The 26,056-nt window shown below is 29.4% G+C and overlaps 2 protein-coding genes across 5 annotated transcripts in view; both read left to right on the forward strand.

Moving 5' to 3' along the window:
* Window positions 1–13,310, forward strand: part of LOC123290556 (retinoic acid receptor RXR-alpha-B) — a 148,871-nt gene extending 135,561 nt beyond the window's left edge. For 3 of the 4 annotated variants that reach the window (XM_044870778.1, XM_044870774.1, XM_044870776.1), the window contains exons 5-6: window positions 11,148–11,496; window positions 12,736–13,310. In XM_044870778.1, coding sequence (XP_044726713.1) covers window positions 11,148–11,496; window positions 12,736–12,986 — 600 coding nt within the window. In that variant the 3' untranslated portion in view covers window positions 12,987–13,310. The remainder of the gene's footprint in view (window positions 1–11,147; window positions 11,497–12,735) is intronic. The other variant, XM_044870775.1, reaches the window with a different exon arrangement.
* Window positions 13,311–23,603: 10,293 nt separating this feature from the next.
* On the forward strand, window positions 23,604–25,631 carry LOC123292811. The gene is made up of 2 exons (XM_044873528.1): window positions 23,604–24,083; window positions 25,061–25,631. Exons 1-2 carry the CDS (start codon window positions 23,604–23,606, stop codon window positions 25,397–25,399), a joined length of 819 nt encoding a protein of 272 aa, XP_044729463.1. The 3' UTR covers window positions 25,400–25,631.
* Window positions 25,632–26,056: the final 425 nt, after the last annotated feature.

The raw sequence follows: 26,056 nt of genomic DNA on the forward strand, positions 1-26,056 counted from the left end.
GATTTATCTTTTTTTAAATTGTTAACAGACAATAAAGTTGCGAAAAAGTCAAAGAAGAATCGAGAAATTGCATATACTTCATCACCACTAAATTTCATTTGTTGAAAAAAATTCTCTGCACTATCAACATGTTTTATTTTAAAATGTTTTGCTAAGTCTCCGAAAATTTATATCTAGCGCAAAGCATATTATCTATCCCAAAACATTAATAAATTTTCATGTAAAATAAGAGTGTTTAGATTAGATCTTAACCTTCACACCTAATTTTCTTGCTAAATGGGTTTTCGAGATATAATGAAGTTTTCAATAAGATATATAATATCTAACATTCAAATTTTTCGCCAAAATCCCCGAAAATACGAATTTAGCCCAAAGGTTTTGTATGTTCATGTAATTTTTCAGTGTTAGATAAAAATTTTCGGAAAATTGCAACAAAATTTTTAAATATTATTTGCTGGAGCAGAGAATTTTATCACAAAACGAAATTTGGTGGAGGCGCCGGGAATTATATGCTATTTCTTTCTTTTTTCATTTTCGCAAGTTTTTTAGACGTATCTGTTAGCAAAAAGTTCATAGTTTTCGCTTATATCTCTATTTTTTTCTGAAAATTCTAGTTTTTGTTTTGATTATGAAAACTGTATCTCAGCTTTAAAAGCAGATATAGTAAAAAGTTCACATACCTATAACTTTAAGCTTTAGACTTAATCCGATCAATTGTATTTCCAAAATCGCTTAAGAAAAAATTTTTGTTGATAGCAAAAAATTCACCAGTAAATTTTACTAGGGCTTGATGACAACTCAGCTATTTTTAAAAACCTGACTTCTTAGACTATAAAAACTTTTAACATGACTATGTGTAACTGAACTATGGCAAAAAATAATTTTCTCTGATAGAACACATCGATAAAATAAATATCATTTTTCTTTTTCTTTTTCTTTTGGTTTCTTTCCTAAAATGGATTTTTTTAAATTCTTCAAGAAATATTTTCCAAAGTCTTTCCGCACTTGCACTGAAGTACATATTATAATGAAAGCTACCATGTTTCATATACTACTTTTTAATAGAAATAATAAAAGTTTTTATAAAAATAATGTAATGAATAGAAACAAAAATAAAAAAATCTCTGCTTTATATTTGTATAAGTATTCTCATCTTGGTAACAATTATACGTTCATTAAATCTCAAGGTAATTCAATTGTAACTTAAGTACTCTCTATGAATACAATTACCTTGACTGTGTATCATTTTAATTAATAAAAAAAAACTATGTCTTACATAAATTTTAAAAAATACATTGTAATATTATTCTTGTTGTCAGGAGTATATACAGATTGTCATAATAATACTGGTCCGTTTCTGGTAGTATTATTAGCTCATACTGTGGGAGTTTTTCTGAGCAGCCATTTTATGAACATCCTTTTTCTTCCAAAATTTCAACACCTACTATTATAGCTTGGACAACACTGTATACCTGTATATACTTTCCTGATTCGACCTTTAACCCTGTCTCTATTTTATTAACGCGTACCATACTCTCTCATTCATTCTCCATATCAAATCTCGAAGATTCATCTCGACGATTAAAATCACCTTATTAGTCCAATTTCGGTTGTCTGTCTGTCTGTCAGTCCGGCTATCATCATACGATTACTCAAAAACAAAGAGAGATATCAAGCTGAAATTATAGCGTGCTCAAGACGTGAAAAGTGAGTTTGTTTCGAAAACTGCATAGTTCAACAAAAACTAAATGCAAAGTATGATCCAAAGTTGTTTTTTCGTATGTCCTCTACAAAACCTAGATGCTTTGCAATAGTTTCAAGCATATGTCTGATTAAAGAAAATATTTTACAGGGTGTCCTTGACCCGATGGCATAGCTCAAGAGCGTATTGTTTGGACAATTTTAATCTAAATTAATAATCGTTTTTCAAAGCTCAATTGTTAAGTTATGAGCTCTATTAACTTTAACCAATAAAGTAAAAACATTGTTGCGAAAAGTAGTTTAATGTTTTATTTATTCAAAATTTTTCGAGGGGCTATTTTCGACCATATTAAGAATACCTTCTTCGTCGGATAGTACGGGACGTTTCTGCATTAGCTTTAGGAAAGTTACCTTCTTCTGCAAAATGACAATGCAAATTTAAAAACACTTGTATATTAGAAATTCGTGAATCAGGAAACCGGCGCTGATATTCTCGCACTGACGCTTTTGCATTTCCGTCACAATATCCATAAATAAAGTGAATATCGATATATTCTTGACTTGTAAACGTAGCCATTAAAAATCAAAAACATAAACAATCAAATGTCACCATAACAACAATATGACAAAACAATTACATGGCCTACCAGATTAATTATACCATGTATATATGAAATATACATAGTATATTAAGTTTAGTCCCAAGTTTGTAACGCCTAAAAATAATGATGCTAGGAAAAAAATTTTGTCATAGGTGTTCATAAAATCATTTAATTAGTCCATTTCCGGTTGTCCGTCCGTCCGTCTGTCTGTGGACACGATAACTCAAAAACGAAAAAAGATATCGAGCTGAAATTTTTACAGCGTACTCAGGACGTAAAAAGTGAGGTCAAGTTCGTAAATGAGCATCATAGGTCAATTGGGTCTTGGATCCGAAGGACCCATCTTGTAAACCGTTAGAGATAGAATAAAAGTTTAAATTTAAAAAATGTCCCTTATCAAAAATTAAACAACTTTTGTTTGAAACATTTTTTCGTAAACATCACTGTTTACCCGTGAGGGCGCCAATTAGGCGGAAATTTATAGTATGTACTTGAATATCAGTTATGTATGTGTCACATGTATGTATGTGTCATGTGATAAAGAAATCAACACTGACTATGCATGGTATTTCAACAATTAACTCAGTCAATTGTTTGTTTTCACTTGTTTACTATTAAGTTTACACCTCTTTACAATTATCTTTGGGGACATAATAATCCAAATAACTCCTTAATCATAGGGTTTTGGATAAAAGTGTATAAGACACTTTCAACTTAAAATTGTCCAAAGAATGAGCGTATTCTAAGCTATATCCATCGAATCACGGGACACACTGTATGTACAATATTATAAATTCATATAACCCTAATATATTATTTATTTTTATTACACATGCAGGGTATAAAAATATTTATATCAAATCGGTATGTCATTTTAAATCGTGTCTTATAACATTGTAAATGGACCAAATCGATTAAAAATCAAAGAAAATTTTCTTGAAAATAAATTTAAGAGTTGATAGAACACACAATTTCCTAAAATAATAAATTAAATTATTACCGTAGGTCATGATATTTACCAATATAAAAATAATAATTATAGCATATATTAAAAATTTAGAAAAAAAAAACTAGAACTGACTTAAAAAGATGCACTAAAACTTTTTATAATACTTTGTACAGACGTTCCTTAAATAATCTTACTAGTCCATATCCACAAATTATTTTAATAAGATTATGAACTATTTACGATTCGCGGAAGTGTACGATAGATAATGTAATAATGTTAGATAATGTAGGTACTTTCCAATCGAAACTAAAAATTGCATTTCAGAGTTTCGACTTACGGATATGCCACGCCGTTTTATAGTCTCTCGAACAAAAGTTTGTTGCATTTGTTTTTGTTTACCTTTTTAAAAGTATACCAAAAAAACGCATCAATTGCGGTATTAGCGACTATTTGACATGTCAGAAAACTATAGCTTGATGATTTTCCTGAATGACGTTTCAAAACTGAAATGACTGTGACAAGTTCCTTTAATCGTTCTGAGAATACAACCTAAAGATCAGCGCTGTGATTATGATTTAGATACTTTTAAATTCAATTTGAAGAGGCTAAGTAGATGAAAAATTAAACCACCTCTAACAGCGTTCGTACGATACCTACACTATGTATCGCTAAAAAATTCACGTGTTTTACCAAACTAAGTGTTATAACTATAATATTATATGTGAATTGCATGTAATGTTGTAGTTATAACACTTAGAATGGTTAGTTTCACATTTATTTTGATTTAGATTATACGTTCATGCGTATATTTAAAGAACGTCCTCCTTTTTTGAAATTAAATAAAAAACACATTTATCGTTATCGCATAAAATACTAAATTAAATAAATATTAAACTATATTTAAACAGAAAAAATAAATACGAATAATATAAATAAATTATATTAATTGAAAGTATTTTATTTAATATGTTTGAAAAATTTTGTACATTAATTTTATGGCATGTATAAGTTTATTGTTTATAACATATAAAATGAACTTTTTTCATTACAAAAACTCAATTTTGCACACTGGTTATTTAAAAAACTATTATTATACGATATGTGGAAGGATACAAAAATTTTAACCAAACCCAATTACAAGACAATTGCATTTCGGTCAAATTTTTTAAAACTTCAATAGTTAATAGGAATAGTAAGCATAACCAAACTTGTAAATGGGTCGATTACAATTTAAATCGCTTTATATTTGCATTTTCATAAAAATATTGCCTTAGAAGAGGGAAGTGATATGGAAGACAAAATTATAAGAAGAAATTACCTTTGCTTTTGTAATTTGTAATCTTGAGACTATCTCAATTAATAAATATTAATCTAATTAACAAAAGTACAATTTGTACAATTAACAAAATTGTAGGGCAGAAAATACGAGTGTCGTCGTATTTATTGGAGAGGAAGATAAAGTTTGCAGGCTGGCTTCTTGGGAACAAAATATCGATGGAAATAAGTCTAACACGGGAATTTTTGTAGCCACTTAGAGTCCAAGGCGGGCAGTATACACCTCGTCTCTTGAAGTTTTACGAGAAAATGTAACATATTTCACGAAACTCGTTACTCGAAGTTATTGATGGTGCTGAACACGAATATCACTACAAAAATGGCCCCCGAGGTTCCAGGGTGGACGAAACAGGGCGCCCAGGGACGAAATATGTTACATATTTTGGTAAAACTCCAAGAGACAAGGTGTATACTGCCCGTCCTGGGCTTTAGACAATTTGAGGGCCATTTTTGTAGTGATATTCGAGTTCAGCGGCTCCAAAAACTGCCGAGTAACAAGATTAAACTCATTTCCATCGATATTTAGTTTCCAATTTTCCCAGTTTTTTATTTCTGGCTCATCACTTTTGTTCACAAAGTTTGTAGACTCCCTCACCCATCGAATGCAACAAACCGTACCCCGATCAGTCTTACTGCTCACAAAATCAACATTTAAAACGTTTTTATTTAAAATGCATTTACAGTTTTTATTATTAATTTAATTATGGAGATTCTCAATGGGGAAGATGACTCCCAAATCCCTTCTCGGGCGCACGGGTCTGTTCGAAGTTTTAAATGTTTTATTGAATTATTGATCTTTATTTACACCAAAAAACTAATGTATAAATTAATACACATTACACTTGCATGCATACATACTATAAAATAGATAAGTCAGTCGTTTCTTCACCGAGAATAAGATCAAAAACACATGTTTATTACAAAAACAAACATAATTGTATTTATATTATATCGTATTCGTTCTATTTGTTTACATATATGTTTTTATTTCAAGGTTCTTCTTTTACAGTTCACTTCAATAAATATAATGTACACACTGACACTATATTATAAACATAGTTGGGCATGCTTTGACTTTGTTACTCTTTATGCCTTTTAACAAGAAAGGTATTAAATACACAGTGATTACCTGTTTAGAATCTAAACAGAAAATAGTTAGCTGTTGTTAAAAGGATTATTCGAGGAATTTAAGTTTACTATACACATGCTAATGATAAGGCTTGGGGGGAGGGGGTTAATGTTTTTGGGGATAATTTTGTTTGGTTATTCATTCATCTCTGACTTTCTTCGAGCGTTGCTTTGAATTGAAAAAGTAAAAAGTAATTTTTTGTGATTTTGATAATGACATGTGAAAACAAACAATTGATTGACTTAATTGTTGAAATACCATGTATAGACAGGGTTGAATACTCATTTGTTTTTTAAGTCATATAAGTAAAGAAAGATAGCCAGACATACATACAGCCAGAATTAGATAAGGCCAGAAAGATAGCCAGACATTATATATGCCACACATATATAACTGATATTCCAATATAAAACATATTATATAATTTACGCTCTCACGGGTAAACAGTTTACGAAAAAATGTTACAAACAAAACTTGTTTATTTTTTTATAAGGAACATTTTACATTTAAACTTTTGTGCTGTCTCTAAAGGTTAACAAGATGGGTCGTTCCGACCCAATTGACCTTTGTTGCTCGTTTACCTCACTTTTTATGTCCTGAGCACGCGAAAAAATTTCAGCTTGATATCTTTTTTCGTTTTTGAGACATCGTGTTGACAGACAGACAGGCGGACAGCAACCGAAAATGAACTAATTAGGTGAGGTTATGAACACCTATGTCAAAATTTTGTTCGTAACATCAATATTTTTAAGCATTACAAACTTGGGGGTAAACTTAGTATAACTTGGTTCATTTTATATATACATGGTATAAAAAAGACCATTGCTTTTCAGTCTATAAAAAGAATTAAATTTATATTACCTTATTATATTTTTTCCCAGATAAATGTTTTAATTTTTTTTTAAATAATTGGTAAGATACTCTGTATTTAAAATAAGTGAGTCTCACCTCAGAACATACCTCTCTTACTTACTGTCAGTGGAGGATACGAAAATTACCTGCAGAGCTTACTAAGTAAATAGAGTAACTGATGCCCACCTATGTATTATACATACAACTATGTATATTGTACTAAGTATGTAGATATGAATGCATTCACTCGGTGATCGTTATTACATTTATAGCCTAGTTTACGACGATGCTAATCCAGCGAACTATATTTAGCATAAGGACATTTTAATATTCATTTTCTCAAGAATAAAAGAGTGCTTACATTAAAATAGCTTTCGGTGGTACAGCTTTTTGGTAAAACCATTTCTAATAAACCTTGATGAATTGACAATGAGATTGTTAATTTAAAGAATTCTTAAGCGTAAAAAAGCTTTTCCAAGGCGTTTATACAAACTAAGAGGCTGCGTTTTCTTTCTCACGAAGCCTTTTAATCTGCTTATAAAAACACAAGCTTTTTTCTCAAAACTCGTAGAAATAATAAATTATGTAGGAATCGAATGCCATAATTTAACTAGATTATAATAAAAATTTTGGTTGTATATTCAATTTTATTTCTGGTTTATTTTGTTCACGGATTTATCTGGTGAATATACCTATTAATTTTTTAGAATTTTCAAAAATGAAACTCAAGAACGATGTTTCATACGATAGGGAAGATTTATAAAGAAGATTCCCACCAAATTTCAAAGAAACCGGTCGAATAGAACATGAGATATCATGTCAACAACTTCGAAAAATTTAGTTTCGAGAAAAACGCGTTTTAAATTTGAGAGACATTTCTACTTCATATTCAATGTCTTGCAAAGTTATTTCTGCTAACCGAGTTATTCTGCTCGAGCTCAAAGCGATTAATTCACACTTCGTTACCCGAAAATCCACTATATCTCTATCCTTTGAAATTATGCAACAACAAAAAATCGATTTTTTCAAATTTCTACACCAGAATACCAACTTAAGGACGTACATATGCCACCATGTATTGCTATGTGCGTTTGTAGGGAAACAGATGTATATTTTTTAACCCCCGAACTAAAAGAAGGGGTGTTATAAGTTTGATCGTTATGTGTGTCTGTCTGTCTGTCTGTGGCACCGGAGGGCCTAAACAGATGAATCTATTTTGATTTTTTTTGTTTCGTTTGAAAGGCAATTTAATGGACATAAACTTCTCGTAATTTACCTATACTGTATAAAAGTTAATCTAAAGTAAATTCTTTGTTTTACGTTTTGTATATACAGAGATTTTTTTATTCCTAAAAGTATATAACAAAACAAGTGAAAATAAACAATTGACTCGGTTAATTGTTGAAATACCATGCTTAGACAGTGTTAATTACTCTATCACATTACATATACATACATATCACACATACATAGCTGACATTCCCATATAATACATACTATACAACTTGCGGATAATTTGCGCTCTCACGGGTAAACAGTGATGTTTACGAAAAAATGTTTCAACCAAAAGTTGTTTATTTTTTGATAAGGAACTTTTTTACATTTAAACTTTTGTTCTATCTCTAACGGTTTACAAGATGAGTCCTACGAACCCAAGACCCAATTGAAATGTTGCTCCTTTACGAACTCGACCTCACGAAACGTCCTGAGAAATGAGAAATTCAATTTCAACCGAAAATGAACTAAGTAGATGATTCTATGAACACCTATACCAAAATTTTTTTCGTAGCATCAATATTATATTTTAACCGGTACAAACTTGGGACTAAACTTAATATACCTTGTATATATTTCATATACATAGTATAAAAATAATACATTGTGTTATTTTATACATTTTCAAGGTTACTTGAAATATATACACAAAAAATTGCATTTTATTCTATAAACGTTACATGAAGTATAAATATTATTATAGAGGTACTGTTGTTATGTGTTACTAATTTTATAGTTAAATATTGCCGCATCCTAATACTTAATAAGCAAAGTATGGAAGACGGGTGGGTGCATATGTTAGAAGAGAGGATTAGAGGGAAGTAAAATTGTATGGCATCTCACCTTATAATAATTAAAATAATCATTTACAGGTGATTCATTACAACGCATACAACATATCAGAAATCATGCCAAATATTCACATATGTTTGCATAATATATGAGCATGGAAAAAATTCCATTCACGTTGTAAATTTAAAATTTTTATTTTTGGTTGTTTTGAATTAATTTCATTTTGATTCTTTTGTTTTGTAATTTATTTTTATTGCCAATATTCAATTTTTTATTTGAGTATGAAATTTTCAATAAAACTAACAAAATAGAAGAATATATGTTTTTTAATTTAATTTTTTTTTTTTAAGTTTTACTAAAAATAATTTTTAAAAAAAACTTTTTTAAATTGATTTTTCATGTAATTTTATAATTGAAAATGGTTTTTCTAAACTATAAATTCAAACGCCGGTGACATCAACACATCGCTTTAGTATCGCTACCGCACGGAGAAATGATAAAATAACAATAAAAATGCTAAATGATTAGTCTCTTAACTTGCTTTCACTATATTATAACGTAATTTTCAATAGAAACAATTGGAAAAATGTGAATTCCGATTGGCTCACAGCCTCAACAGATGTAAATACGTCACAAACAATCACAAGTCGTTTATGTATTCAAAAATATTTTCGTATGTAGAAAATTTATGTTTAAACATAAATATTACCAAAGATAATAAATGAGAACTCTAAGATATTTAATAATAATAATAATTATAATGGGGTTTAACCTCCGTTTTTATGACATACGCCTTATCACAGAGGCCACCCACATCAATCTTTATTGATTGAATTACATTCATATTTACAATTACATTTATGATGTGGGTAGAATCGGTTACTTATCCAAGCGACGACAATGTGATCAATTCTGCACCCCCATTAATTATAACAACTCTAGGATATTTCGAAATCAATTTCGATTTTTGCCCCAATTTCGTACATCAATTTTTTGTATTAGCTGCACCAGTCTGGTACCAAATTAGCAACGAGTAACATAGACAATAAGAGTAATATCTATTAGCTAATTCATACTGATGATGACTACCTGGTAGTCGAAATACGTATTTATATAATATAAAAAAATTGATCTAGGAAATTGGGGCCAAAATCTTAATTAATGGCTGCAAAAATGTTTCGAAAAAACAGCAAAATTCCACTCCATTGGATGATATTGTATTGCTTTGTTTTAATTTAAACCGACAGGCATACAAAAATTGTGGGAATTCGAAAAACGAATCACAAAAATAGAAAAACCCGGTTTCCATAAATTCGACACTCGAGTCCATAGTTAAAATCTCTTATTTTTTATTACCAAACTTATTTTAACCATCATCCAAAAGTGGATTATTTAAATTTAAAAGGTCAATTGAAACTAATCGAAGTTGTAATTTCAAGACTTGGGAACTTTAATGGAAGCTTTAAAAAAAGAGACAAAATAAACAAATTCCCATGCAATTTGCGATATGTTTGTTCTATTTGGCCCAGAAAACGGAATATTGAACGAAATTACACTTAATGATAATTATGAGTAAACATTTCATGTTTTCATTTTTATATTTGCATTTTATTATGTACTTTTTTAATTATTAACTATATTCTAATTTATTAACAAGTATGCGTGATTAACTATGTTCATGAATTTATGTATCTCATAAATTCATATTATTAAATTACAAATTATTTCATAGCATGTAAATGTTATATTATTTTATTACGTAATTTAACTAAAATTTGTTCCAAACTTAATTGGGTTAAAGAGAATTTAGGCTTGAACATACCTAACCAATGTGAATGGGGAAATATGCATTGAGTTTTTTTTATGCATTTCTTAACAAAATATGAAAATACCGTAAAAAATATTTTTTCATCAGTTTTAAGCATAAAAGTACTTTGATGATTTTTTCTCTAAACCCCTTAGACCATAGGGTGCGTTGTACATCGAAAAAGGGTAGGCCCATCCCCGGCCACTACTCCATGAATGATTTGGAGCTGTTTAAAAACAGCAGCAGGAGAGATTTGACGTCGACGGACTTGTCGGAGAAGTTGTCAAAGAAAGGCTGGCTCAAGTAAGTCCATCTGCTCATGAAAAGAGATGGGCAGTGACAGAGAAGATGAGACATTGTCTCCTCCTCCTCACCACTGTGACAACTCCTGCAGTAGTGGTGATACATTGCCAGGTCTCTAAACGCATAGTTTTAGAAATAAAAATTCTTGAAAAATTAAAAATTCAATATTCGACTTACGCAGCTCCTGCGCTATGAATTTTATAATATATACATATTTATTTTTACGCACACATTCATATAAATGTGTTTGTCTAAACACAAACTTTTCTTTTTTACATACATTACCGTTTTTCTGACAACTTCGTATAATTAATTCACTCATAGATGGCGAGATATAGTTCGCAATAAAACTTTAAAATAAGAGAAGTAATCGAATTAATGCTATTTACAATTTTTTTACAGAATGCTGTTACAAACATATGTCAAGCAACAAATAAACAATTGTTTCAATTGGTTGAATGGGCAAAACATATACCACATTTTACGTCATTACCAGTACAGGATCAAGTACTATTACTACAAGCTGGTTGGAATGAATTATTAATTGCTGCATTCTCACATCGATCAATCGAATCACGTGACGGTATTGTACTTGCTACAGGTTTAACTGTACAACGTAATTCAGCACATGAAGTGGGTGTTGGAACAATATATGATCGTGTTTTAACTGAATTAGTATCAAAAATGCGTGAAATGAAAATGGATAAGACTGAATTGGGCTGTTTGCGAACAATTATATTGTTTAATCCAGGTAATGTAATTTCTACTTATTATTAATCCAAAATCAAAATACCTAATCTGTTATAAACAAATAAACAAAAAAGAGCAAACGAACAAATATTCTAGGATATAACACTGAAAATTAATGGACCCTACCTTTCTATCGAGTAGTAAATAAGCTCCTGAGCCGATGTGTAGCATTTTGTATCATAGGACATAAATATGGCTGTCCGGTCATTTTCGAGATATAACGGGGTGTAAAAATCTGGGGAAAAAGTGGACTCTAACCGTCTGGAAGCAACGGTAAGTCAAAGCATCCATTTTTTATAAATCGGAAAAAATAATGACAGGCAATGCTTTTTTGCGGTTTCGGAAGGGGGTGGGGTTGAAGTTAACCGGAAGAAAATATGATCCTAACTGGATAAACTCAAGTGTGATTTTCTTGTTACAACATATACTTTTATGGAAAAATAGTGGTAGACACCGTAGACTAGCAATATGATGGTAATTTGAAATCAAGCGAGGAAGAAGTCCCGAAAACTGCTGTAAAACAAATTAAGTTAAAACTGAAAAGAATTTCGATAGCTTGCCAAATTACTTCCATAACGACATTAAACTTTACACAATACTGAGACATTTCCTTCCTCCCCTTCCAAGCGTCAGAAATTTTATTCAGTTTTAACTTAATTTGTTTTACAGCAGTTTTCGAGACTTCTTCCACCCTTATCATAAAAATATATGTTATAACAAGAAAATTACACTAGAATTTTTTCGGTTAGGATCTTCTTTATTTCCAGTAAACTTCAACCCCACCCCCCTCCAAAACTGCCAAAAAGTTTTGTCAGCCACTATTTTTCCGGTTTATAAAAAAATAGATGCTTTGACTTACCGTTGCTTCTAAAAGGCTAGGTTCCACTTTTTTTCTCAGATTTTTTTATATCTCAAAAATGGCCGAACTGCCATGTTTATGTCCTATGAGATAAATGTTTTACATTGACTCAAGAGCCTATTTACCACGGGACAAAAAGTTAAGGTTCATTGTTTTTTGCGTGCATCTTTGTTTTTATAAAAAAAAAGATACGCTGATAAAAAACTCATTCTGAAAACCATACAGTTGTACTTATCCAGGTCCAGGAAAAACCTTTTATTCTTCCAAACGCAAAAACAGCTGCTACTGGCATTAATAACCTTACCGCGTCTAATTATCCGATCTATAATTTACTTTCCACTTTCTATTTTTGATTAATTTTATTTTTTGTCTTTTAATTAGAAGTTCGAGGTTTAAAATCAGCAGCTGATGTAGAAATTCTACGTGAAAAAGTATACGCAGTTTTAGAAGAATATACAAGAACAGCACATCCAAATGAACCTGGACGTTTTGCAAAATTATTATTACGTTTACCCTCATTACGTTCCATTGGCCTCAAATGCTTGGAGCATTTATTTTTCTTCAGACTTATTGGCGATGTACCTATTGATACATTCTTAACAGAAATGTTAGAAAATCCTTCCGATTCATAAATTTTACCTACCTTTTATTGTTTCATTTTTTTTTCTTTTGTTGATTTTTTTTAGTTTTTGTTAGTCTCTCATTCTCAAAAAAATATTATGCTAACGAAAAGAATCATATTTGTTTCATTCCTGTAAAACATCTTAAACAAAGCCTTGTTTACACGAAGCGTTACACATACGATAAACCAAATACGACTTGTAATTAATTAATTAAATTAAATGCATAACCATAATTAACGACTCTGGAAGCAAAAACTTCAAATAAGTTTCTTTAATTGTACACTTAATTGAAGACAATAACAAGCTTCCAATTATTGGAGAAACAAGTTTTTCTAAAACAAATAAAAGATTTGGATTATTGAAAACTTCATTTGATAGAACAGGATCTCCGCTTTGAAAATCTAAAGTTGCTTTTTTGAAAAAAGAACATCAAAACGTTAGACCTGTAGCCTCCCGTTTTTGTAATTTTTCCCCAATTCATCAGATGTTTAATGAATTTAAATAAAAAGGACCATTAAATCATGAAAATGAAATATTAAGAAAACTTTTCTGGTTGTAAGAAAACTGAACTCTTAGCAATTCTTTTTTTTGGAAAATCAGTTTCTGATCACGATAGTAAAAATAACTTTTCCCGGAGGATAGAACACCCTCAAAAGTCCCTTAAAACAAAAAAGCTAGATATCTCAACGCGCAAGTTATTAACGAAAAAAATTTCAAATAAGAGTTGCTTAAATTGACAATTTACATAAAAATAAAAAACTAAAATTCGTTATCATTCTTCAAGAATTCATAAACGTCATACCTATACAGGGTGTTCTATAATTGATAGTAGAAAAATACACTAGTGAATTAAGCTTATCAATTAATAAAAAATCAATAAATTTATCCAATTAGAGAGGCGGTATATTATTATATACATAGTAGACAGCAAACTTTTTTTTGGATTTGATGTTAACAGCCCAGTTACTTCGAGGAAATTTGTTTATGGTTACCATCGTAATCAACGTGAGAATTTTCTTATTTTACAATCTGTGTTGGTTTAATTGTTTTTCGATTATTTATCTTCATAAAACAATTTTAAACATATAAATTCAGTAAAGTCATACATCATAATGTCTTTTGTTTACGTAAAGAGTGAAAAATATTCAAAAGTGTTGGCTTCGTGTAAACACTTATTCAAAGGCTTATGAGTAAATAATATATTTTTAAACTACAGTACAGCGTGAATTATAATTTTATAAAAAAAATTTTCGACTCACGATCACAGAAAAACATCAAGCGAATACAAAATATCTTAAATTTTTTTGCATAATAAGAGTGTAATGCCTATTTTCATCAAAGCCAATTTCTTATTCTAGATCAATTTTTAGTAAATAGTAAATAATAGTTTTTGTGTTGTTCAACAAAGCTCAGAAAAATTCGTTACTTAGTACTTGATTAGTGACTTATTCACCCCGATGAGCTACAGCTGATTCAGAGCTACAGCAGACAATTTTTGTACATCAAAGGCGATGTTTTTATCAGGAATGCTAAGCAACATTACTGCTGGATAAACTTCTCGGCAGAAGTGAAGGAACGTTGACGAACTAGAATTAATTTCATTAATCAGCTCATCTTAGATTCTAAAGTTTATACGGTGTCCAAACCCAAGTTCGTTCATGCGTATATGGTTTATTCGAAAACGATAAGTTATTGAACTTTACTAATTCTGATGAAAACAGGCATGAAACTTATCTAAATTTGTGTGTAGATTAGATTATTAACTCTCAAAACAAATTAACACCAAGTAATTGGTTTTTTTTAATGTATTAATCTTTTGCTCTGAGTAAAATACTAATATATTTAGTTGTAAAAAACTCGGCGTCGAATACTCATTTAAAATATAAATTTTGACAAAATTTGTACACGTAAATATTTGTAAAACGTAAAAATTTTTTTTTATTTATTTGTACCATAAATATTAAGTTTATCGTGGTCTTTTATTGTTAAAATTATTTCTTTTTTTATTTAAATTATTTCCAAAACTTTTCTTTGCAAATGTTTAATTAATTCTTTTTTAGTATAAATTTTTTTTTATTTATTTTATGTGTACTACCAAATGCAATGACGAAACAGAACATATTTCGCAAATAAAAAAAATGTGTGTATAGATAATTTATTTTTGTAAAAAAAATTATTAATTAAAGTAAAATTTGCGTACAAATTATTAAGAAAAGGAAGAAAAAAATTCGAAATTTATTATGTATGGAATTTTTATATATTAATAAACAAAATTTTATTTTACTTGCTTTTTAATTTAAGTTTTTTAGACTGCAAGCCGATAATAATATTTATCCATTTTTTGATAGTGATCATGATACTCTTAACCAGCTTGGTATGAGAATAGGAATAAAACTGAAAAAGGCTAATGAAAATGATGAAAAAGGCAATTGATGTGTCGCTTTTAGAACAATTTTCAAGTATCCAGCAAATGGAAAGAGAAGACATTGTTGTTGAAGTACAATTTGATGATTATCAGTCAGGCTAATAGTTTTACGAAATCACTGATCAAACATGCCACTTTAATCATTTCCAATAGTATCAGTTTTTAGTAAATATAACATTTTTTTGAAATCATAACATTTTGAAACTATGTTAACAAAACGCGCAAAGCAAATTACCTCACAGGTGGTGCGAGGAAATGGGTAAAAGTATAAGGATGATTTTTGTAGATAATTGCTCTTCAATTTTTGCCCAATCCATTTTTATGATAAAACTTACCGTTTGCCAGGATAATGCCAAAGATCGATAATTTCAACCTTTGACCTTGAATAAATTTTTTACCGATGTAGTATCGGTAAGAATTTTAAATTTTATTTTTAATGGTGTGCCCAACATCTGGACCAATTTTCAGCTCCATGTGAATTATTGTTAATTGAAATGTCTATTCACTTCATTAATTAGTTGTGGTTTGGTTCATTGTCTAGTTGTCCAAGTTTGGTATGTTGGTGCAACGATAAACAGTTTAAAACCGGATCTTCGAAATATAAATAAAATATCGAAAAGTGTGAAGATATACGTAACCATTATAAATTTAGTTTAACTTTATTCTATGTTAAAATTTTTTTAAACTCAATCAATTCTCTAAAATAGTCAAAGGAAACCACTTCCTTAAATTTTAATTTTCAACAAATAAAATAGTAGTTCCCATTTTTTACCAAGTATTTTGGGAAACCTATTTCTTTAGCTCTTGCATTATGTTATGCCTTGCGTTTGTTTTTCCGAATTTATAGAAGGCTTCTGACTATTCTCTCTTAGTAATTAATCGGGGAAGAAGAATTCAAATCAAGTTTTTAATTTAGTTGCGCTTTAGTTGAACATATTTCTTTGTTTTAATGTACAATGTTGGGCAGAAAAGAATTTTGTAGAGTGTATAGTAATTTTAATATAAATAATTATTGATTACATCATGATTTTGTTAAAAAAAATTATAAAATTTATTAAAATTCATATTCACTAAACCAAAAATTAATTTTGAATATTATTATTTTTTATAATATTGGGTAAAATATTTTTCCCCAACAGATACATTCATGTTAAAACGCTCCTAAACTTCTAAGAATCATTATTGGACATGTTTAGTAATCCGTAATAAGACTCATCCAATAAAATATTCGGCTGAACCCAATAAGTTGAGAAGTGACCACTTCTGGGAAACAGAAGATCGGTCGATTAAGTCTAATTAACGATGCATGATGGTCGAAGAAAAGAGCTTTTATTTGAATGTTGGCATTCAATATGTCTCTACTTTCAAGAAATTTAATGAAAATGAAATGGATTCAAAAATTTATTAATATATAAATGCCATTAATAAAATTTCCAGAGAGTTTCTAACCTAAAATGTAAAAAAAAAAACTTTTTCCTTTATATCTAACGATGATTAGATGATGACAAGGATGATAATGTTGATAAAGAAACTTAACGAAACGAGGTTGTTTTTTAGATACTATGTTATAATAATAAGAAGTAAAAAAAATAAAAATATATATATTATATAAAAAATGTTATTTATATCAGTATAATAAATAAATAAAAGAAATTAGCAGAGAGAAGTGCAAAACATTTTTTAAATTAAAATTATATTGAAAAAAATACTTATAAATATTTTAAAAAAACTACTAGTAAGTTATCTGTATAATGCAGAATAAATAGTTTCAAAAAAAAGAAGATTAATCATAATTTTGTTAAAAGCGAAGAATAGGGGGAAGGTTTTTGTATAATTTATTTTTGTAGTTCGAATATTTAATATAACCGCGAAATCATAAGTATATATTATTCGAGGACAATGCATGTTCACTATAAAGTCAATAGACCTTTTTCATGAAAAACAGAAATGCTTTTTGATAATTTTTTATGAAAATATATGTCGAGTAGAGCTTGTAACTCAAAAATTACGCATTTTTAACAATAAAAACATTATGAAAAAAATTGTTAAAAAGTCACAATATTTGAAATATTTTAAAACGATTTTTTTTGGCTTCACCGCACACGTGAACTGTGATGTCAATCCGACAAGCAATGACAATATAAAACAGTGTCAACAGTTGTATTAATATATCACTATTTTCAACTTTAAATGACGTCAAACCAACCTTCGTGTAACATCGTGTGTTTCCGGATCGTTTTCGCCAATTTGAATTTTAATGATTTTCATTGTCTGTTTTTTCGGTCATATGGCTTCAAAAAAATCGGGGGAAAAAATTAGCCCATTTATCAAGACATTTATTTTCATTTAAAAAAAAAATGTGAAAAAGGTCTATTTGAATATGTCTATAAATATTTTTTTTAAAGACATCCTTCTCGAAAATTTAGATAACCGGATTTAATAAATATTTGTGTGGTCAAGAACTCCAAAAATAAATTATAACAGTAGAAAATTTTTAACGTATGTTCTGTAATAAGTTTAGATCTCACAACAGTTTTATTTTAAATGAATGCTGTTGTTTTTAGACAGACAATTTTTTTAAAAATCTGTATTATTTATTATTTTTTTAAATATAAAATGCTTTTAAAAAATGAGAACATAATTTTATGTTTTTCCTTTTTTTATTATTATTTATAGATATCATTCCTGCAAATAAATAAGATTGAGCCAAGTAATTAAAAACAATTTTATGAGTCAAAATGATGATGGCTCCAACTTATTTATAAGAAGAATGAAATAAAACAATAAATAACTTACAAATTGTATTTTAACGATTTGTTACTTTTTTAATTCGCTCAACTTTTTTAATTTCATTAATTGTGTTCTATATTTTATTTTTCATAATGTAGTAAGTAAATTGTACAAAAATAAGAAATTCAATTTTCTGATACATAAAAAATACACGTAAAAAGCCTCACATATAACATTTGTTTGAATTCTGAAGAAATATGATAAAATTTAGGATACTATTTGAGACTTTCGTTCATCATGCTAGGCCATAAAGTCAATAAAAATAAAAAAACTCTTTTTTCGAATAAGAGAACATTTTATTATGTCAAAATGTGATATTCAGCCACTATTTTTTCTTCTGCGAGGTACAAAAAAAACTATTTCAAAACTCTGTGCACATCGACCTATACACCGCGATATACATTGAGCGAGGCTAAAACGTTTAGCCGATCTTCAGACATTGTCGATCTGAGATGTTTTGTCTCTATTGACATTCGTCTCTATTGACATAGGTAAAACTGCCAGAGCGCGAAGCATGTGGTAGACATTTGGAAAAATCTTCATTGCAAATATCGAGTGCTTCGACTGAATTTTTGACGCTCTGCCCAGCAATGCGTTTTCGTCAAAATTGAACTTCGTCGACCCAGATGTCATGGGAATCATCGTGCAAAATTGAAGAGTATGGTTCAAAAAAGTTTAGCGCAAGAGTTTTCATCAAAAATTTTCATTTTGTTGGGAAAAAGACATGTAAAATTTGATTAATTATAGCCATAATTCAAAAATCGATCCTGTAAATGTGTCAGAAACCAATCGATGTACAGTATGTAGATTGTGATCCGGAAATAATCTTCAACCAAATCAGTCTGTACATTCGAGCGTTGACTCTTTTTTGACGTGAGCCTTGGCTTCCACAATTCCATGTCGTATTCATCGTATATTTATCCTTTTTTTACACAAGGAGCGACGAATATTCATGGTCAACAGTCTCAAGATCGAAAATCAATAAATGTCAACATATGTCGAAACAGCTTGAACAACTACGTAGTCAGTGGAAAAGTGTTTCATAAATGACTGCTGCATATTTACAGGACTATAATAGTGTTAGCTTAAATTTGTGTGGAGAGATTCTTAGGGCATTTTACTTAACAATCAATACATTCTCTGTCCGCGGAATTTCGAAAATCGGGTAAGATTCTTCCCAAAATCATTTCTTCTTTTTGGAAACGAATATTAGAAAAAATTTCTATTATATCCTATAGGCAAATGACAAACTGTTCACGTGGAGGATTTAGTGGAGAAATATAAATGGTTTGCTACTCTTAATGCAGAAAAACAATTTGATGGCATAGCATCTTATAATTTATATTGACAAATCAAATTTTATCATATTTCTAACTACTGTAAAATCAATTTATCGATAATTACTAAAGAATATTATATCTAACCAAGCAGTACCTGTTTTTGATTTTTGTCAAATTTTTAATGAAAGAAGTAAATAAACAAATTAATTGAATTAACTAACAACATGAAAATTATGTTTAAACAAAAAAATTTTATATATATATAGTAGTATTATGATAAATATATATTATATATTTATAAATTCATTCATTCATTAATGATCGTGTACCTAATTTTTGGAAAATTTTGAGTGATTTGTAAAGTGCCTCGTTGGCTCCATTGTAGATTGTTTCATTACTGTGTATAAAAATAAATTCACACACATCATAAATTCTTTTTAAGCTCAAATCCTAAGTACTATCGCTATGTGAAAAAATAAAAATCAATATTGAATCAAAATATGAAATATATAAAATAAATTGATAATTTATTATTACGTATCTACTGATATTTTGATTCGATTTGTGACCGTTTCTTGTATTATAAATTAATCATATTGTCAAAAATATGTGAAAATAAAATAGAATTCAAATCTTAATGACTATTTTTTTTCTTCGTTAACCTGAACCCCATGGAGGCTAGAGAAGGAGGCCGAACTCAAGCGGGAGAATTGACAAAATTTGCCAACGTGATTATAGAAATTAATAGCGTCACTAATCTCCCTTTTACACCGAAGTAAATATAGTATAATAAATAGGACTGAATAAGAAATATGTAGTATTTTAAAAATCTTCTTTCTGCTCTCTCTCCCATTTATTATATTATAATCACTTCGGAGCAAAAGGAACACTGTACTTACGACTTATTTGTGACAGCCATTTGTTTACATAGAGTTTGATCTATTTCTCTATTTTCCATGCCTGAACATTAAAAATAAAAATGGTAGGTACCTAATTAACTTAGGCTACGTCTATTTCATCAAGGTAAAGATCTAAGCGCTGCAATAAATCATCTCTGAAAAATAAATAAGAAAAATACATAGTAGCTTTTAGTGTTAAAGAAAAAAAAAAGTGAAAACAAACAATTGACTGTATAGACAGTGTTGATGCCGTAATCGTTTTTTTTTTTTACGTCACGTAAGTAAAGAAAGGTTGCCACTCTTTGATAGCCGCACACACATAACTGATATTCCCATATAATACATACTATAATAGCACCTAATTTGCGTCCTCGCGGTTAAACAGTGATATTTACGAAAAAATGTTTCAAACAAAAGTTGTGAAACTTTTGATCTATCTCTAACGGTTTACAAGATGAATTCTACGGACCCAAGAACAAATTTGGTTAATTGCCCGGATATTTACCAGCAGTTTATTGGTAAATTAAGTAAAATATATATTTAACTGATAAAATCACATCTCTAATCGCATAGATCGAGCTTGATATCATCGCTAGCATTAATAAAAGGCGAAAAAAGGATGATTTTTTGGCAGCTCCCCTTGTTTGGACCTCAGGACGCAACAAGGTCCTGAGTTCCAAAACTTGGTAGTGCCTAGTGCATTAATGTTTGAGAAAATATGGCTACATAGCAAAATATGAATATCATGGACTTGTTATAATACCATAAATTCCACATTAAGGACGTTCCCAAAAAAAATGAGTGTATGCAAATATTTGAGACTTATTTTTCAAATTTTGCGGGTAGATTCTGTTAGAATTTGGGAAAATTAGACGAAAGGTTTGTTTTACTCCAAATATTTTGTTCAATTTGCGTTAAATAACATTGTAATCTCAAAAGATTTTGTTGAAAATTTTTTCGCCATTACGAATCACCTTTACTTTGTACAAGGAAGTAAGCGGAAAATCTAAAAAACCATATACTTTTGTTTTAAAATAGTTTTGTTAAAAAATGAATTTCAAAAAGCATCCTCGTTCAAATCATTCAGGTGTCTTTTGGATTGTGGCTATTTTAGAATTGTGTTCGAGGTAGGTCATTCAACTCGTTTGACTCATACCATTAAGTAGGTGAAAGTATTCTTTAACAACATTGTAACCAAAAACAACATTTTTAACACAATTAAAATTATATTTAATGAAATAATTAAAGAGAGCCTCAAAGATTTTAATTAATTGTTAATTACATAAATTAACAATTTAAACATCATGCCAGTTATACAATTGTTGTATCTTGTATGACCTCAGGAAGTTCATGGATACATAATGCACACATATAAATATATTTTAAACATGATAAAGAAGGAGGTAATATACCCAATAAATAGTGATATAGTTATAAAATTATATAATAATATCAGGTGATTCAATACAAATGATGCAACTGTTGTTTTAAATCATTCATTTATAATCATGTGTGGGTGTAGCACCCATAGAGATATAAGAATAAACTGAATGTAGTAATAGACTGAAGAATTGGGCCTGATCTGCCCAGACTCGATAAAAAGAGGACGATGCTCTGTTTGCCCATTAACAGTCTTGGACAAGTGCTTACTGTAAGTGGGCAAGTTAGTCACGCCCAAAAAAGAGACAAAACGTCAGAGCATCGTTCTCTTTTTACCGAATCTGGAATCCCACTTACACGATCGTCCGTTACTAGCGTGGTCTATTCTAATGTGTCTATTAGCACCATAGAATAATATATGGTGTAGCATTAGCTGTGACTAGCTGGTGTCCACAAATTGACGATTAATGTAAAACTCAGCTTCATATCTACGTTTTTTTTTTTTTTTAAATTCGGGGCAAGAACTTAATAACGGTGCCCCCTTTCCGGCGTTTAAGATAAATTATTTAAAAAAAACTCACAAATATTATAATGGGTGGAGTTTTTTACAGTCTGCAGATGTCGTTGATGGTGTGCAGTATATTCTTACAGCTTTATTAGCATTAGGAAACGCTTCTTGCAATTCACGGTTGCACAGATGTAGTAACAGGTCGATCTACTGCATTAAAGTCTTTTGAATATTTTCGTGTTAGATAGGCTCCACTTATCTCCTGATCTTTGGATCCAAGTTTTACATTCAATGGCTATAATGGGATACGTCTATAAACAACATGGGATACTAATATCGCGTCAGAATTTGTCTCCGGGTGGTTTTCAGGAAATTCTTTCCATTATCGGTCCAAACTCGTTACACGGGGGTTTTTGGGGTCTAGAGTACTTTAAGTACTCAGTTTACTTCGGACACCAGCTATCTTTTGCCCGATTCTGTCGTGATATTAGTGTTCAGCGACCCTAAAATCACCCGAGTAACGAGTTTGGACCGGTTATATAACGAATTTCCCGAAAATTCCAGGAGACGACGGAGATTCCGTTAATCCTGGGCACCAGATAGCCGGGGAACGCTCTAGAGAATTGAATGCAGAAAACCGCAGTCAAATCCGTCTTACTGTTCAAATTTTCGAATTTCAGTGCTACGTTTCCGCGTCTACTTGTAGGGAACTGTAGAAGTTACACTAAATGTAAACAAAGAATATATCAATTTAATTTTCTGATACAAACAACCTGGTCTTCCACGTTTCTTAATAGTCTTCCAACCATTTTAGGACAGGCCATTTTTATAGCTAGCTATTTTGTTGTTATTTTCACTTGTCCAGCTTGCATACTGCTGCTACCGATGAGTGGAAAACAAGTTCAGTGGAAATCTAGTAGTTGTGTTACCATAGTAATATGTTTACATTGACTATTGCATGGCTAATAATAATAATTATTTCAATGGGAAAAAAACATGCTGCTTGTTTCAATTGGATCTCATTGTATACATGTATTACATAACAAAGATAATCATACAAGTTTATTGATGTGTTAGATAAGGATACATAGAAAACAAGAAATTTAAATACACCTTTTTTAATTTTTATAGTAGTAACTTCATAATATATTGTTAGTACAGTATTTTTATATTTTAAGTGCGTAGTGTTTTATATGTAGGTTTTATTTTATTTTGATTTAAAAAAAATGTTTAAAATCTTTTATAAAACAAAAAAACACAATGAAAATATCTTTCAAGACTATTTTTCTGTGTACGGTTGTGCTTTTATCATTGCTTATTTTAAAATATTGGATAATCATTCGCATGTTCGAAAAAAACGAAAAAAACCTCATTGAATTCGATGAGAATTTTGATAACTTACATAATGGTGCCAGCATTAAAATTGTACCAAATATTGTTCATTACATCATTTTTAATAAAAATACGATAAATTTTATTGGTTATTTAAGTTTATTATCAGTATTAAAATTTCATCAACCGAATCGAATATTTATACATACAAATATGAAACATTTTGAGGGATATTATTGGGATAAAATAATGGAAACTCAGAAATTGTTTAATACAAAAATTGAATTGGTTTCTATGATGCGTCCCACGCATGTTTATGGTCAATTATTAAGTTCTGTATATCATGCATCAGATGTCAGTCGTATACAGATTTTACGATTATGGGGCGGTATTTATTTAGATACAGATATGCTTGTTTTGAAATCATTGGAGAAGTTTCGATATTTTGAAATTACAATTGGATGGCCTGAAAAGCAATATATTGGTACTCAGGTAACAACAATTGAGTTTTTTTTTATTGTTGACGCATTTTCATCTGATAAGGTCTCATGAGACTTTCTATTGCAATAATAAGATCTCAATGAAAATTAGTAAATCATGTTTACTTAATTAAACATAGTTCATTAAGTACTAAAATCACGGCAAATAATACCTACAAGTTTACGGGAGTTTTTATTTTTTATAATAAGCAAAGTTGTAGAAAATAATTTTTACTGTAATTAATCATATTATCATTTCGCTGACTTTCATTTTTCTCTTTTTCACAATATCTGATGTATCAGGTTGTCGCTATATTGAATTTTCATCAATGCCATGTCTTTAGCAACACTCGCAAAGGTAAGGCAAATCGATTGATGTAAGAATCATCAAAAACTTCCTACGAGTTCCATCCCTAGAGTGCCAGAGAGGAACAAACACATATATATATATATATATATATATATATATTTATATAGGTTGATAAACACATTTTCGCAGTCGTGCGTCGCGTAGCCGGGAAAAAAAACTTTGATCGTTAAGTTATTAAAAATATATTATATAAAATAATTATATACCTCCACAATAACTTTTTTGAAAATATCTCGAAAATATACGAAGATATGGAAAAAAATTTTAAATAAAAAACGTAGAAATCAAACTTTTCTATAAAATCATTTCTAATCTTTCTTGATGTATTTGCAATGGAAACCGAGATATTTGCAATAAACAAATATAATTTATAGCTCAACCGCATAAAAAAACCATTCATTCTAGCATATATAGAATTGAAAAACGCAATTCTGGGGGTCTTTTCCGATTGTCCGTGGGGAAATTTTTACATATTTTATGCGGCTGAGTTATAAAGTAGATTTGTTTATTGCAAATATAAAGTTTATGCTAGGTACTTTAATTTTAAAAAGGTCATATTCCCTTAAATATTACGAATAATAAATAAAAATTTTAAAATTTAATTTTTTATAATTTTACAGATAATTATTTGTAACAAAAATGCAAGATTTTTAAAATATTGGTTAGAAAGTTATCAGAATTATAAGCCAAGTGAATGGTATTATAATGCAGGACAGTTGCCAACGGAAGGTATTCTAGAAAAATATCCAGATTTAGTACATCGAGTAAAGAATTATTTTGGTGTACATTATTTAATACATAACTTGTATACAAATGAAAGTTGGACTGAATGGAAAAATTATTATGCTTTACACTTATTAAGTCGACATACGGGAGCACCAACTTACTTAAATCAAACAATTGTAGATAGTATGGAAACACCTTTTGGAGAAATTGCAAGAAAAATTTTATATACTTAAGGTATTTCTAGCATGAATGCACTTTTCGACAGAATTGGCCAATTTTTTTCACAGGCTCACAATAATGTTGGCTGTGACATGCCGAAGTTGCAGAATTTTTGATTGTTTCGAGAGTCTAAGCATGTAAAACCCACTGTCCTTCCAAGTAGGAGAGTTGAAAGGAATGTTTTTAGAATAAAATTAATAAAAAAATTTTAGATATTAATTTTGACGTAAATTGGTCAAAATTGAGAACGTATAGGCATAATTAGTTTTAGTGTTTTAAACGGTTAAAATTTCTAAAATTTTGGGATTTAATAGTAAGCCGTATTAAATTCTTAAATTATTTAATATCTCGTTAAATTCTGTCGAAAAAAAATTTTACCATAGCTTTAGCATAGAAACTGCAAATACCATGCTGGAAATACCTGAATAATTTAAGTTTCTAAATACTCATTTTTATGTATTAATTTACAATTTTTATTTTTTTATTCAATACTAAAAATTTTATTTTTTTATTTTGTCTCATTTATTCAATGCTCAAACCTTTTATTCTATAGCTTTCAAAAATAGATGGCATTGAATGATCATAAAGAATTGCTAATCGTAAGAAAATATGAATTTTTTTGGAACGTGCTTCCAGAGCTATTTGCATTTATTTTTCCTAAAAAAAACTAA

This window comes from Chrysoperla carnea, chromosome 1, assembly GCF_905475395.1.
Source record: "Chrysoperla carnea chromosome 1, inChrCarn1.1, whole genome shotgun sequence".
Classification (NCBI taxonomy): domain Eukaryota; kingdom Metazoa; phylum Arthropoda; class Insecta; order Neuroptera; family Chrysopidae; genus Chrysoperla; species Chrysoperla carnea.

Coding starts and splice junctions, on each gene's coding strand:
- LOC123292811 (XM_044873528.1), top strand. CDS start 23,604: ATGTTCGAAAAAAACGAAAAAAACCTCATTGAATTCGATGAGAATTTT. Junction 24,084..25,060: donor AGCAATATATTGGTACTCAG/GTAACAACAATT, acceptor ATAATTTTACAG/ATAATTATTTGTAACAAAAA.